The 16571-nt window shown below is 40.4% G+C and overlaps 1 protein-coding gene across 1 annotated transcript in view; it reads left to right on the forward strand.

Moving 5' to 3' along the window:
• gabra5 (gamma-aminobutyric acid type A receptor subunit alpha5) overlaps positions 1-16571 on the forward strand; it is a 52350-nt gene that overhangs the window by 3674 nt on the left and 32105 nt on the right. The window contains exons 2-5 of the mRNA XM_034674675.1: positions 1449-1533; positions 1745-1869; positions 5747-5814; positions 9041-9261. Coding sequence (XP_034530566.1) covers positions 1451-1533; positions 1745-1869; positions 5747-5814; positions 9041-9261 — 497 coding nt within the window. The 5' untranslated portion in view covers positions 1449-1450. The remainder of the gene's footprint in view (positions 1-1448; positions 1534-1744; positions 1870-5746; positions 5815-9040; positions 9262-16571) is intronic.

The following is a 16571-nucleotide window of genomic DNA, read 5'->3' on the forward strand; positions in this document are numbered from 1 at the left end:
ATAAGCTCCGCCCTACAGCGTAACGTCACAAGACGCTGTGTGTCCTTTGAAGTTTCACTCCACGGCGGCTGTGAATCAAAGCAAACAGGAAGTAAAACCCAGTTTTTTAAACTCTAATAACTAAAAAGAGGACTTGGACACAAAACAGTCAAATACTAACTACATATAACCACAGCATACGGATGTGAGAAACATTCGTACGACATGTATTTATTTTTTAAAGTTTGACTGCTCCCCCATTCAAATGAATGGGGGAGACAGATTTTTTGACCTATACTGCAGCCAGCCACCAGGGGGCAGTCACACTGCTGAAAGCCTCACCACCAGGGCCGTATCCGGCACGCTTGTCTCAAACACATTAAGAAGGCAAGTCATTCTACAAATGAACTCTTGACAAGGCTCATGTTCATTAGAAACCATTCCAGGAGACCACTTCATGAAGCAGACTGAAAGAATACCAAGAGTGTGCAAAGCTGTCATGAAGGAAAAAGGGGGCTACTTTACAGAATCTAAAATATAAAACAGATTCTGATTTGTTTAACACTTTTTTGTTCATTCAATAATTCCATATATGTTCTTTCATAGTTTTGATGTCTTCAGTATTAATCTACAGTGTTTACAATCATTACAATAAATACAAACCCTTGAATGAGAAGGTGTTTCCAAACTTTTGACTGGTAGTGTATGCAGGTCTACATCTTACAGAAGGAGGAGCCCTGTTAATGAAAAAACATCTGCAGGACATAGATGTTTCCTGTGTTGAGGCAGAGTACACCCGCGGACACAGTTGTGTGCATTGAGGTTGCTGCATTATTTGGCTGTGTAGCTGTGGGTTTGCTTCTGTAATGTATTATTTGTGCACCTCAGAGATTAACTCATCACTTTATACCTTGAAGTTCTGCAGAAGAGGCTCCTGCAGTGAGAGGGGTGGGTTTGGGAGAGGGTCCAGCAAAGAAAGGATATTTGCATGAATCAGTATCAGGTAGCATCTGCAGGTGTTACAGATGTTGTCCTATAGTGAATAGAGAGAGGCAGGATGCTACTGTCGATGTACTTAGCTGTGTGGAGGTTGCTGCATTGATGATTGTGAATCTGGATGCGCTGATGTGATGTAGCAGTAAAACACTGGAGCGTCTAATGAAGATTGATTGCTAATTTAACATCTATATGCATGCAATGAGGGTCAAATCTTGCTGCTTGTTCATACCTGCAGGAAACTGATAATAATTCAGTCTTTACACAAACATCTGTATGAGTGTTTTTCTGTGAGTCCATCAGTTTCCAATGGTGGACAAACTTACACACTGCTGGGATCAGCAAGCCTTTGTGAGAAGGACTGTGCTTCTAAAATTAGATCCCATTACTGCAGCTTTCATTTCAGCAGCCAGTCAACAGGCTGGTGAGTTATTGTTGATTTTTTTTATAACGCTGAGGATGTGTCATTTCAGGAATGGGCGATGGAATGTGCTACAGCTTTGCAATGAGCCGTCTGTGGGTCTGTGTCCTGCTTGTGAGCATCACCTGCCGTCTGAGGTGAGGAACTGACTCCTGGAAGTTTGCAGCACAACACAAAGACTTAAAGATAAATCACCTCTATTGTAAACACAGACTGATTGTCAAATTTACTCCAACAATTAAAATGAGCCTTGATGTGACTTCTTTTTCATTTTTATCACATTCTTTTTGAGTCTTTCTTGCATGTTCTTCTTAAAGCAGTGGTTTAAAAATGCTCTTGTGTGTCCAGCCTCTCCCAGGAGGTAACTGGAACTCCCAAAGAGGCAGAATTAAATGACAACATCACCATCTTCACACGCATCCTGGATGGACTGCTGGATGGCTACGACAACAGACTCCGCCCTGGACTGGGAGGTAAAAACACGAACCTCCACACGTTTGCTATTTTTGTAATAAAACAGTCACATTTATAGATGAGATCCACGAAAAGCTCTCTGTTTGGGTCTCACAAACACAGAGAGGTGTGTACTTTTGGATAAAGATGAAAGGGAAGTGTGTGTATCGACAGCGCTGCGTGACAGATTACAGCCCTTCAGTCCTCACAGAGAACAATCCTCCGCTCTGTAACATCTGTCTTCTGCTCGTTCCAGACAGGACAAATGTGTCTCTGTTCAGCAGGTCTCTGACAAAGAGACATGATCAGCTGTTTACGGCCCCTCTAAGTGTGATTTAATGGCACCGTGAACACACCCTGAGGCATGCAGTGTGCCAGTGTGACCTTGAGAAAGCCATTATTCCTGACATTAAACAGCCGGGTCCATTGTTCTCGGCAGATACAGACCACAGTCGGCCAGACTTTAAACTTTTCATCAAGAAGGAGAGAAGAAAAGAAAGCAGATGTTAAGAGGAGCTTCTTATAGCTCTGCAGTGTTTGATGAAACAGTGCAGGTGAAGACAAAACATTACGTATTATGAACTCTATTCAAGGTAAACACATTGTGCCTTATTGCTCTCATTGGAAGATGTTTGTCCCTCTTGTAGCTTCAGGCTGTTTAGGACATGCTGCGGTTAGACCTAAATTAACTTACACTTTGAATAAGAGTCTGTCTGAACGGCTACCAGCTACAGATGCACAATAATATCTCCACAGCATCACCGTTTTCTGCTGAACTGCTTGTTCTTAAGTTTCATTTTTCTTGATATTAAAATATTATTTCCTTTATTATCATTTGTTTCCCTCCTTTTATGTTTCCATGTTACATTTATTTTCTTTTATTACACTTACCCTCTTAAACCTGTTTCCTCTCTTCTTTGTTTTTACTTTTTTACAGCTTTTGTCCTCTTGGTTGAGCTTTAAGGCCTGTGTCCACTAACACGGCAGCGACTGATTTCTTTTACAAAAACACGTTTTCAGCACTCAGTGTCCCAAACAAAAAGCGCTCTAGATATCAGCTGATTTCCTCACTGCACTCTCAGGTGAAAAAAGTTCAACTTTTTGTACACTGCTGCACTTGTCAAATCTAAATCTCCCTTACTGACTAATCAAAATCAAGGAGGGGTTGGGCGTGGATTTGGCCTAATGGCTAAATGGCTTAAGCACGCGCCCATGAAGCGGTTTGCCAGGGTTTGATTTCCGCCTGCAGCCCCTTTCCTGCATTTCATTCCCCCTCTCTCTATCCACTGTCCTCCCCTCTTTAATAAAGGTGCAAAAAGCCCCCAAAAAATATAACTTCAATAAATTAAGGAGGGGTGGGACTTCTGCTATCAGCTTTATTAACAACAATTGCGGCGGTCTGGGCACAGGAGAAAAAAAAAAACACTCATTATTTTGAGGTGCTGCTTCTGCTAATGCTAAGACGTGATTTCTATCATTGATTTTACGTTTTTCTTTGTAAATTCCTTTAATAAAATCCAATATGGGTTATAAAAGGATTTTTAAAAGATCCTAATAGTCACCACTAAGTGAAGTAATGCCGTGGAACAACCTTCATGACCTAGCAACAATGAGTGCCGGTGTGGAGAGCTGTGAAATTGAGGTTGTGGGCATTGACAGAACAACAAACGCTGTTAGTGGACACGGGCCCTTATATTGACTCTACCTTTAAACTGTCTGACTCTTGTGATTCGGGTATATTTTTGGTGCCTAATGAGTTTTACATTTTGAAAACTCCTGTTCCAAAAAGGCTTAAAAGACAAAGTTTATTATGATAGGCTTTGAAAATTGATCTCACCTGCGAGCAAGTTCAAACAGTCAACTCAAACAGCTCTGATTTCACACTTCACATGCGTCATTCTCACAATCACCTGAATGTTTCCTCACTATCTGGCAGTCAATCTAATCTGCATCTTTCTGGTGTCTCCCTCTCCTCTGACATCATCACTGCTGCCCTGCATGAGTGGTGCTACGCTTAAACTACCTCAGCTAGTGGGATGAAGATATTACCTTATCACTCCTCCTCCTAATTCAGCATGTTTAATAAATATCAGCAAAGACAATTTAGTGCTGCAGCAGTAAACATCTCAAACCATTACAAATGTGAGTCGTCCGACAGAAATAAACATGTTTGCAGATGTGCAAGCTGTTAAGATGATGCTTTCTGATTCAGTTTGTTGCTGTGTGCACCTTTAGAAATGTCAAATAAAGATCATATGATAAGTGATAAAGTGATATTAACATCCAGACTCCATTAGTGGAAAGAGCTCTGCAAAACGTCTGAGGAAATATGAGCATTTAATGGTATCATTCTTTGAAAAATCAAGCAAAAAGAGGGAGGAATAAAAAATACAAAGTCATTACAGCTGTTACCACTGGGGGTCACCAACAATCAGGATATTTTTTCTTCTGTGACACCTCAGTTAAAGTTCATTCACATATTGTCTTCCTTTAACTACATATATTGAAGTGGTTGTTTCTAGATCACTCATTCTGCCCTTCTCAAACTGTATCAATACCAATGCCAGTGTGGATGTGTTTGTATGTATATCATGGCAGACCTCAGGGTTTAAAAATGTTTCCTAACTCGTCAAACTTTGTGAAAAATGAAACTACTCAACTCTACTCAACTTTATTCGCAGAGCAGCTTTCATACAGAAAAGGATGCAGCCCACAGTGCTTCACAACAAAATAGAAATAAAAAGGGGAAAAATAGAAAATATAAAGAAATAATTGAAGTAAATAATACAAAATCCATAGAGTAAAATGGTTAAACAAGGTCAACATGGTCAAATCAATAAAACAGTACATCAATAATAATAAAACAAATAAAACTGTTGTAAAATCAATAAAAACTTTGACTAAACCCTCAAATCACTCTGAATTAAAAGCTAAATGAGTTTCTTTGTAAACACGCAGAGAGAGACTTCACTGTTTCTATCCACCAAAGGCTGAGAGCTCCAGAGTTATGGATGTAACTGCTGTTCTATGATCTCTGGATGACTGCCAGACTTCTCTGTCACTCCAAATCTTGGCGGGAGTATGTAGGGATGGCTCTCACGATGACGCAGGCTCATATAGACCACGTCACGCGTCATCTCAGGTCACCTGTGACTTTGTTGATATTTAACACTCGACCTAAGCGTGAGATGGACATCCAGCGCCAAGAACGAAAGAAGAATGAAGTAGAACTCCAGAGTTGTGCTGCATAAAACCAGAAAGCTTTCTCTCTAACACTTTTTTGGGACACATGAGGAACATTTAAAAGGGAAGCATTTGGGCTAGCACATGCATTTGAGCACCAGTCTTCACTTCAAGTCCAGACTTAATGAAGTAGTTCCTTTTAAAATAAGATTTTGATATTCAGGGCTCTGAAAGGCGTTCTTAGGAAAAATGTCTCAGGCTTAAGCGAGAGTGTTTGTATTTGAGTGTTCACACTGTCAGCCTGTCAAAATTCACTGCACTGTAATTTCTGTTTTTGCAGTTTTCATTTGATCTTTTTTTTTTCTTTTTACCGTCTGATTTTAATATTTTTGAAAGACTTCTTTCAGGATTTGGTTTCGTGTGTGACGCTCTCTAAAATGCTTTTCATTGCTGAAATGAGTGACCTTACTCTGCCGTGCTGTAACAACTTCCATTTCTGTTCAAGTTGTGAAACTTTATTTGCTGAGTACATATTCGATTCATGTTGCATATGCAGGAGATGTTGAAACAGTTCATGCCATGTTCAGTGTCAGAGAATTAGGTTTGGTTCGTCATTCTCATGTCTGCATAATGCTTTTATATAAAGATACATGTTGTCTTCTATAAAGCATGAACTTTGTTGTAAATGCTCACAGTCTCTCTCTGTTCTTTCAGAAAAGGTGACGGAGATTAAAACCAACATCTTCGTCACCAGCTTTGGTCCCGTTTCTGACACTGAGATGGTAAGAAGATACTTCTACACAGTCACATTTCAAGTTCTTTAACAGGGAAGATGACATCATAAGTACAGCTAGACACAATATATATATGTAATAATTTAAACTTACTCTTAGACTTAAACTTGGAAAAACTAAAGCATAGGGTGCTGCTTCTTAAACTTTGTCCACATTCAGTGCTGTTGCGTCATGGCTGATCTTACAAAGCGTACTGCTAGATTCAACAAGCAAGGTTTGTTAAACTCATTAAAATAAGAACTGTATATCATGATATCACAAGCAAAAGACAACTTTTGACAACTTCATTGATTGTAATGAGTAGAATTGGCTGCAAGTGCAGGAAGCAAAATATTTTAAGTTTATTTAAAGGTGACATATCATGCAAAATTGACTTTTTAATGGTTCTCTACCTGAAATATGTGTCCCTGGCATGTCTACAAACCCCCTGAGAATGAAAAAAATCCATTCTGCCCCTGTTCTGATTTCTCCACCTTTCTGTAAATGTGTGTGAAACGAGCCGTTTCAGACTTCCGTGTTTTTGTTACGTAACAACAATATCAGGTCTGTCACGGAGTCAGAGCTCGGAGCTTGTTCAGCCCATAGACTGTATAAAATACAACTCAACTCCTCCTCTGTTTTTCATTACCTGCACACGTGTGCTAACAAGGAGCTTAGGAGGGAGGCATGCTAGTTGTAGGCTGTCTTAATAAACACAAAGGTCGGTTTTACTCCCCACGTCTGCAGATTTGAAGATCTAGTGAATGATTTTTATTTATCATGGATAAGTGCTAGCGCTAGTTAGCATAGCCACATAGCTACATGTTCGTAGCTGTGTACCAAGACACACGTCTACATACTGACAAATAAAACAACAAGAAACACTAAATCTGTGACCAATCCTTCATAAAAGGTCCCGCTGCCTTTCTGGCAGAGGTCGGTTTTACTCCCCACGTCTGCAGATTTGAAGATCTAGTGGATGATTTTTATTTATCATGGATAAGTGCTAGCGCTAGTTAGCATAGCCACATAGCTACATGTTCGTAGCTGTGTACCAAGACACACGTCTACATACTGATAAATAAAACAACAAGAAACACTAAATCTGTGACCAATCCTTCAGAAAGGTCCTGCTGCAGGCGCCTCTCCATCAGGATCAGATTCAGAGGGTTGAAGTAACGTGATCTCTGAGCAGCCGTGTATATTCAGCCAACATGTAAACATTAGATCAATGTGCTGGAGAGCCGAGGCACATCCACTTCCTGAGGGGGCGTGGTCAGAGGGAAAACAGAGTGTTCTGAGGAGGACTGAAGAAGAGGGTTTTTCAGGCATGCCAAAATCTGATTTCAAAGTGTTTTTTTGAGCATAAACTTTAAAGACATGTTTTGGGGACCTCTTAGACCAATATATATTGATGAAAAAAGCGTGATATGTCCCCTTTAAAAAAAATATCACGCTTTGTTCAAGTGGCAACCTTCAGCCATGAGGATTGAAGCCCATAGAGAAGTGTTATAAACTGCAGTTCATTGTGTACCGTAAACAACATACACACCAATTCAAAGACAATCTTTATGTCAGAAATAAACATGTTTACAGCCTGGTACAAAAGACGAGTGTAGTCTGGATAGCTCATTTCTCGATCGGCACACACTGTAGGCTACGGGGTGAAGTTTCCATAACGCGGCAATTATGAAAATATTAAGACTGCGTGTTTTCCATAATGAAAGGCACAGCTGACTTGATTGACAGGCGGGAACACTGTAGCTGTTGGCGAGGAGGCTCAAAGCCCGCCTCTTTACCTCACACTATCTCCACAGATGTTAGGTTCAGTTCAGCATTTCCAATATGGCTGCCGCCGCCGATTGGCTTCAAAACAGCGCTTCAGAAACAGATGGGTGATGTCACGGATACTAAGTACATTAATTATACAGTCTATGGTTTTACTTCAAGAAACGTACCACAAAAGCTCTGCGTATTACGCAGGCAACCAATTTTACTCAGAACGATGCTTTTCTGTTGTTGTAGTGTTTTAAAATAAGGTTAAAATTTAGACTTTATGGGTCAATGCGGCTTATATTGAGTTTAATGAGATATTTTGACTCCATATTAACTCTAATACACTCTGATGATTGGTTTTTTTTGTATGAATGTTCTTTATTTGCTACCGAAGAACAATTGTAAGAAGCATTTTTTTTATGTCAGTCTTCTTTAAACATGCTTAAGTGTGTTTTAAAGGTGACATATCACGCTTTTTGTATCAAAATATATTGGTCTAAGAGGTCCCCAAAACATGTCTTTAAAGTTTATGCTCAAAAAAACACTTTGAAATCAGATTTTGGCATGCCGGAAAAGCCCTCTTCTTCAGTCCTCCTCAGAACGCTCTGTTTTCTCTCTGACCACGCCCCCTCAGGAAGTGGATGTGCCTCGGCTCTCCAGCACGTTGATCTAATGTTTACATGTTGGCTGAATATAGACGGCTGCTCAGAGATCACGTTACTTCAACCCTCTGAATCTGATCCAGAATCTGATCCTGACGGAGAGGCGCCTGTAGCAGGACCTTTCTGAAGGATTGGTCACAGATTTAGTGTTTCTTGTTGTTTTATTTATCAGTATGTCGACGTGTGTCTTGGTACACAGCTACGAACATGTAGCTATGTGGCTATGCTAACTAGCGCTAGCAGTTATCCATGATAAATAAAAATCATCCACTAGATCTTCAAATCTGCAGACGTGGGGAGTAAAACCGACCTTTGTGTTTATTAAGACAGCCTACAACTAGCATGCCTCCCTCCTAAGCTCCTTGTTAGCACATATGTGTGCAGGGAATGAAAAACAGAGGAGGAGTTGAGTTGTATTTTATACAGTCTATGAACAAGCTCCGAGCTCTGACTCCGTGACAGACCGGATATTGTTGTTACGTAACAAAAACACGGAAGTCTGAAACGGCTCGTTTCACACACATTTACAGAAAGGTGGAGAAATCAGAACAGGGGCAGAATGGATTTTTTTCATTTTCGGGGGGTTTGTAGACATGCCAGGGAAACATATTTCAGGTAGAGAACCATTAAAAAGTCGATTTTACATGATACTGCATGTTCCTCCTTCAGCTATTGAAGGAGACCCATTCTTTTTCAGCTGTTTTTCAGAAGCACTATTTAACTCTGACTGATAGAGATCATTCTAAAAATGATTCAACATGAGTTTTCATTTGGACCCTGTGTTATTTCCTCTGTAGGAATACACCATTGACGTGTTCTTCCGCCAAAGCTGGAAAGATGAACGGCTACGCTTTAAAGGCCCGATGGAGATGCTCCCTTTGAATAATCTGCTGGCCAGCAACATCTGGACTCCGGACACCTTCTTCCTCAACGGGAAGAAATCCATCGCACACAACATGACGACGCCAAACAAGCTGCTGCGACTGCAAGACGACGGGACTCTCCTATACACCATGAGGTATGCTCCCTCTAACCTGCTTTAAACTCAAGGTACAGAAAGATAAACACCTGCAGTCAGACTTACATCCATTAATCAGTGGATCATACCATCTGATGAGAGTTCTTTAGAAATGTTGTGTAATCCAATTAGAGATGACTAAAGGCTCCATCAGCCTCTAGTGCTTCTTTGGTAATGGTTTTTAAGACCCCTGCTGCTCTCACACAGCCCACACACTCTTACTACTCGTCTCAGTGGTGCATCGATGCGTCATCATGTTGTCCTCGTTCTGTAAACTGGAGGTCAAAGGAACTTGAAATGTTTGCTTTGACCCGGCGTTCTGACTCTCCTCCTCCTGCCCTCCTCCTCCTCCCATAAATACACCGCCTCATAACAGAAAAATATTATTCTACTTCCAGTTACTCCGCCAAAGTTCCACTTTTACATACTGTAGGGACGGTTTCATAATGGGTAAGTGTGTGAGCTGCAAGAGAAAGTGTTAAATACAGTGTGTTAAGATCCCAGCAGGTAGTGGGACTGATTAGTTGATTTACTTGTTACCAAAGTACAAGGACTTTTACAGAAGATGGCAAGACGAGTTTTTGAACATCAACATAGGGCTTGAATTTAAAGGGTCTGACTCTGATTTGTCTTTAAAAAATGATACAGATAATTCTCCAGATTGTCTTTGAGCCATTTATTCTCTAATCAGAGGCGACAGCAACTACAGTGAAGAAACAAAACCTTCACAGGGTCTTTCTTATTAACGTGTACCTTCAAAAAGAAAGTCTTACAGACAAAGGGAAGGATGTCCCCTTCAGAATTTGAACAACAAATATAAGTTTAAAAGATTTGACTAAATTAATCAACATATGTAAGTAAGTGGGTGATTACGCAAATTAGAGTTTTAACATGGTGGGCAGGATCCTGACAGTAAGCAGAGATGTCTCAGACTGCTCTCACATCTGTGCATGCTAACTGTCATTATGTCCCTGCTCTTGAGACCAGCCTGAGACCACACAAACCTTTTTACCACAATGTCAACAGGCAGAGGGGGAATATGCCAGACTCATTTATGTGAACTGATTTGATATGACCTGTGTGATCTGGTTGTCCCTGGCTCCCCGGAGAATTAATCACTGTTGTTATGGGTTCTGACCAAGCGGCAACCTCTGGTCTTAAAATATGAAGCCAATGTGGAAGTGTTAAAAACTGCAGTTCATCGAGCGTCCACTAGAGACTTGCTGAAGAAACACCTGAAACCACATACACACCTATTCAAAGAAGACGATCTTTACAGCATTAATAAACATGTTTACAGCCTGGTTCAAAAAACGGTTTTGGTCTGAATAGCTAACATCTCTAACAGCACACACTGTACAGAGGGTTCTTTTTTTTTTTTAACTTGGTATTTTCGAAGATATTAAACTTACGAGTTTTGCCCAAATAAGGACATGGCTTACTTGATTGACAGGGGGGCACCCTGTAGCTGTTAGGCCCCGCCTCTCTACCTCACACTAACTCGGACAGAGTTTGGTTGAGTTCAGCATTTGCAACATGGCACCCGCCAACGATTGGCTTCAAAACAACGCTTCAGGGACAGATGGGTGACGTCACAGATACTACTACTAGTTGTTTGGACTGCTGTCTGCTTAGCTGTGATGTTCTGCAGAGAGGGCTGAGAGTATAAGGGCCTGTGTCCACTAAAAGCGTATTTTATGCAGACAGCATCTACTATATTTTCTGTGTAAAACCAATGCAATTTAGCGTCCTAAGCTCAAAAACATCCTCAGCTTCAACAGTTTCTTGCTGCCCTCCCAGCACAGTTAGAGATTTGCAACTTTAGAGCATCAACCAGTCGTCGACAAGCAATCTAAGTCAAGAAGGAGCAGACTTCTGAAACCAACTAACTTTGTAAGACTGACATTTTTTTGGGGGTACAGGATGTTTCCTTTTTAATGTATTTCTGTTTTCTTTGTAAAAAGTATTTGAAGACATGCAGCTATTATGAACACATGGTAACTAAAAAGATGTGATGGTCAGGGGAGCACATGTACTGTTAACAACTTTCATAACCCAGCGACAGTGAGTGCCTGTGAGAAGTGTTTGGATGCACAAAGAACTCTGTTAGTGGACACAGGCCTTATGGGGTTAAAGTGGGGTTAACACTGTGTGGAATAACAGTTTCTAAATCAATCCAATTTTTTTTTTTGAACAGTATTTTGGTAAAAAGCTTTCATAAAAGCAGAAGCCTATTTCTATATCTCTGTGATAGACCTTTATTAAGTTGATAATGTCGGCCAGCTGATATATCCGTCAGCTCGACGTCTCTTTGCATTACTTGTAACTTTAGAGTCGACCACTCATTTGATTAAAAACATGTTAATCCATTTAACATTAATGACTCGAGCAGTGAATAGATTTTTTTGAGTGCAGTTTATTACAGTCTTTATGGTTCTGACAAAGCAGCATCTCATTTAGATCCACTTTCATGCCCGTGTCCTCTTCTCAACAGGACATTAAATCATCCTAATTAAATAATAAATAAAGAAGTCAGAGGAAATGGACTTGGATGCATTTTGAAAAAAAACTATTGATCTGCTAAAACTGCCACAAATCCTCAGCAGATTTCCTCCACACACTACAGGCCATTAGAAACGGGTCTGTTAATGTGATTGTGTTCTGGGAACACGGTTATTAGAAACATTTTATGCATGCATTACTCTCCTCCATTGTTTTTTTCCCCAAGAAGAAGTGAGCAGTGCCCCTGCTAATGTAGCATGAAAATACAGTATGTCTCAAAGCAGAGTTTAGATCCTCACAGCTCATCGTGTTTACTCTCAGTCTAAATCATAAGATGCACCTGAGTGTGAGAAAACACTGACGCCAGCAGTTTATCTCTGTTGTTTCAGCTGTTCATGTCTCTGCTCCTCTCCTTTGTCCTCATTGTTCAGAATGATTTATTAAGGAGCCAGCAGCTAATAAATATGACTTCACTAATTAAAGACATTCAGAGCTGCAATTTACTGTAAAATCCCTCTGTGAGTGTTATCACAGCATTAGTCATGCTCAGAGAATTAGTGTCAAATGCAGAGCTGACCAGATAACCTGCCCGTCATCTTTAAGGGTTGCACCTTAAAAGTTTGTTTTGGTAACTGATCTGGGATAAACACTTTTATTAAAAGCTGAGAAACAGCTGACACAGCGGAGACAGGTGTATCTCTGTCTGATCTGTTGCGCCCTCCTCAGGCGATATCGGGCACATTCTTGAACAAACCCTTTCAAAGATAAAAAGGCCAGACATATTCATAAAAAAACACTTTTTATATTTTCATTTTAATGCAGTTTCCTGACAGCATAAGTACAACTGTTAACCTGATTTCAATGCTCAGTTTATGATTAAACTTCACTACGTTTCTTATCTCTGTAGCTGAATAGAGGTGTCAGCATGGTGGCAGCAGGTGAAGATTCTGCACTTTAGAATGCACCACTTCCCTCACATAGACGATACCGAGGTTGCCCACTAATGTTGCAGAATGTATTTTTATCTAAATGTGCTATCTCTGATCCTCGTGTCACAAGTAGTGTCCTCCACCTGCACTGCAGACAGAAGTTACACCGGTGTAAGCACTTATGCCCCATGAGGGGGTGTCGATACATTCAACTTTATTTAACTTTGATTGTCTTATAACTGTTTTCATTTACTCCTGTAACTTTGCAATCCTAGGGAAGTACCTTATGGGTCCTTTCAAAATAAAAGCATGTGTTATGAAAACAAGAAATAGAGTAACCTAAGCACAAGGCAGTTAAAAGGCTAAATAAAAGCATCATAAATAATACGTTCTAAAAAGCTTTAACAGAAACAGGGTTATGTACACTCTAAGAACGTATTTGAAAACCACTTCCTCTTTGTTTGTAATTCAGTTATTAAAAATCAGAAATCGTCCGTCTCTCTCCCCCAACAGTACTGCCATTTAGGTTCACACCCTGATGGTCTCCTCCTGCCTAGACTACCGCAACTCCCTTATTTTTGGTTTACCTGACAAATCCATCCATAAACTTCAACTGGTTCAAAACTCCACTGCACACAACATCACCAGAATCCCCTCCACCAGCCACATCTCACCTGTCCTGCAGCAACTCTACTGGCTTCCCATCAAATACTGCAGCATCTTTAAGATTCTGTTTCTCACCTTCAAGGCCATCAAGAACCGAGCTCTTCAAGACCTCATTGACCATACCATACCAAAACTAACACCCTTAGTCTCAGGTCCTCCTCTTCCACCTAACTCACCCTCCCACCTGCTCGCTTGACCACCATGGGGTCGAGAGCCTTCAGCCGCTCGCCTCTGGAACTCTCTCCCCCCAGGACTTACAAAATTCCACCTCTCCAACCACCTTCAAATCCTGCCTCAAAACTCACCTCTTCAGCCAAGCGTACTCGCTTTAATCTGTCTTTATGGGACTGGAATGACTTCACCTTCACTTTCATCATGACTACACTTTCATTTTTCTAGTGTTGCATTGTTATTCTGTTGTACTTATGGATTTATTTACTGTTGAGCGTTGTTTTTTAACTTTTGGTATGTTGTAAGGTGACCTTGAGTGTCCAGAAAGGCACCTATAAATAAAATGTATTCTTCTTCCTATTTTTATATCAAAAAGTGAATCCCATTAAATAACAGAACAAAGACAACAGGATATAAAAAGCAAGTAATAAAAATCTGGTTATCTGTGTGGCATTGAAGTTAAACTAAAAACAACAGCCATCAGAGACACAAAATATACAGCAATGAATAAAACAGTAAGTGTTCAGTAAAACCATCACAGTAAGAAACGCTCTCTGTGGATTTACTTATCACTAATCAATCAAAGCTGACTGTGATGCTCTGAAACTGAGACAGGTAACATATTTGTTTAAACGATGTTCAATCTCAGTGTGACATTTTGTAAAACACAAACACACGCAGCGCAGTCTCACTTCCCCTGTTGAGCTTTGCATAATAGACCACCAGAGAGTGATACAGGACATAACTGAACAGGCCACTAAGCCCAGGCTGATTATAATACAGAATAATAATGTGCTCTGTAATATATCACCTTCAGTAAAAACCCAGACTCATCAGTATTTCTCTTCTCTTCCTCACTGTTCACATCTGGAGGCGGATGTGTGTTGATGTGGGGGATATTTCACTAAAACAGATGACACAGCAGATGACCTTTAATATACTGAAGTCCCTCCTCCCTGCTCAATCTAAATCCTACTTTTATTTATGCATGGTATTAGCATAACATGGTAAAAGGCCTTCTCAGGGGGACTGCTTATGCAAAATGCTCTTTTTCAAAGCAATATCTTATAATAGTGGTTTATTTTTATACTGTTTTACATTAATGTGATGGTGGGTCAGTGGAAAGCTATGACTCAGTATAGAAATGGAAGACGTGTCTCCACCTACTCCTGTTGTACAAAAGTGAGACCAAAACCCCCTCACCACTGGCACTGACATATTACCCTGGTGAGGTTTTTGAAACCAAAGTTTGTAGGACAGTCTTGATGTTCAACCCCTTCCACTACTCTGCTAATCAAATGCAGTTTGTTCACAATCCAGTCAAAGACTCTTCACAGGAGCTGTAAACTGTTTTTATATCAGTAAGCTACGGCCTTCTTTTACACACGCAGTCCTGAATATATGTAAGAAATAAAATAAAATAAGACAGCCTGTCACCTGATGACTAAAGTCTCCCCTTCAGTTGAGGAGGTATGGAGTTTCTTCGGGTGCAGGTTATGGAGTCAAGAGGACGTTGTGGTACTAATGTTTACATCCTAGATGGTGGTGTGACGCCTTTATATCAGTGCTTTATGTAAACAGAATATCTACAGTATCAACAATAAAATGCTAAAAGAAACATGCTGGCAGGCAGGAACGAGTACAAAGCAGCTTCATTACTTGGACAAGGATTGCATTGGTTCACACTAGTCGCATGTCATCTTCATCACTCTCAAATAAGCCGACCATAGGCTGAATACAAAAAGGACGTAGTATCGGTGATGTCTTTTCCTGAGCCCTTTTTTGAAGCCAATCGTCAGCGGGTGCCATATTGGAAATGCTGAACACTATGAAGGTAAATATGTTGCAAGATGCAAGAGCTTGTAGACTTGATGTGAGAACCTGCCGTCCGTTCACTGGCTGCTCAATCATAGTGCCAATCTACCAAAATGTAGCTTTTGGAAAAAACTTACCCTGGGTAAGCTCCCATGTAGTTATTCTTTTGTAACTTCAAATTCAGCTCACGTGTGGGAATATTTTTTAATTTTGAAAAATGAAGTTCAGAGTTTTGATCCACAAGTTCTCAAATCGTATTCTGCTGGTTCTCACATCATGTCTACAAGCACTTGCAACATATTTACCCTCATAGAACACAACCAAACTCTGTCTGAGCTGGTGTGAGGTAAATAGGTGGCCTTTTTGCCTTTTCGCTAACAGCTACAGGATTCCCTGCCGGTCAATCAAGTCCGCCATGTCCTTATTTGGGCAAAACTTGTAAGTTTAATATCTTAGAAAATACCTAGTTATAAAAGAATTCACCCCCAGTACAGTGTGTGCCCATAGATAAATTATCTATTCAGACCTAAACTGTTTTTTGAACCAGGCTGTAAACATGTTTATTTCTGCTGTAAAGATCGTCTTCTTTGAATGGGTGTGTATGTGGTTTCCGGTGTTTCTGCAGCCAGCCTCTAGTGGACGCACCGAGTTTGCTGTTTGGGGCTGACCCTATCTTCAGGATCTAAGTGAAACATTGATGCTGATGTTGCTTTATGCATAATTAGGAAAAACAATCAATGGGGATTAAAAAAGCAGATAACAACTTCTGCTATTTAAAGGTGACATATCACGCTTTTTTCATCAATATATATTGGTCTAAGAGGTCCCCAAAACATGTCTTTAAAGTTTATGCTCAAAAAAACACTTTGAAATCAGATTTTGGCATGCCTGAATGTGTTTTCCCTCTGACCACGCCCCCTCAGGAAGTGGATGTGCCTCGGCTCTCCAGCACGTTGATCTAATGTTTACATGTTGGCTGAATATACACGGCTGCTCAGAGATCACGTTACTTCAACCCTCTGAATCTGATCCTGACGGAGAGGCGCCTGTAGCAGGACCTTTCTGAACGATTGGTCACAGATTTAGTGTTTCTTGTTGTTTTATTTATCAGTATGTAGACGTGTGTCTTGGTACACAGCTATGAACATGTAGCTATGTGGCTATGCTAACTAGCGCTAGCACTTATCCATGATAAATAAAAATCATCCACTAGATCTTCAAATCTGC

This window comes from Notolabrus celidotus, chromosome 2 (genome assembly GCF_009762535.1).
Source record: "Notolabrus celidotus isolate fNotCel1 chromosome 2, fNotCel1.pri, whole genome shotgun sequence".
In the NCBI taxonomy this organism is placed as follows: Eukaryota; Metazoa; Chordata; class Actinopteri; order Labriformes; family Labridae; genus Notolabrus; species Notolabrus celidotus.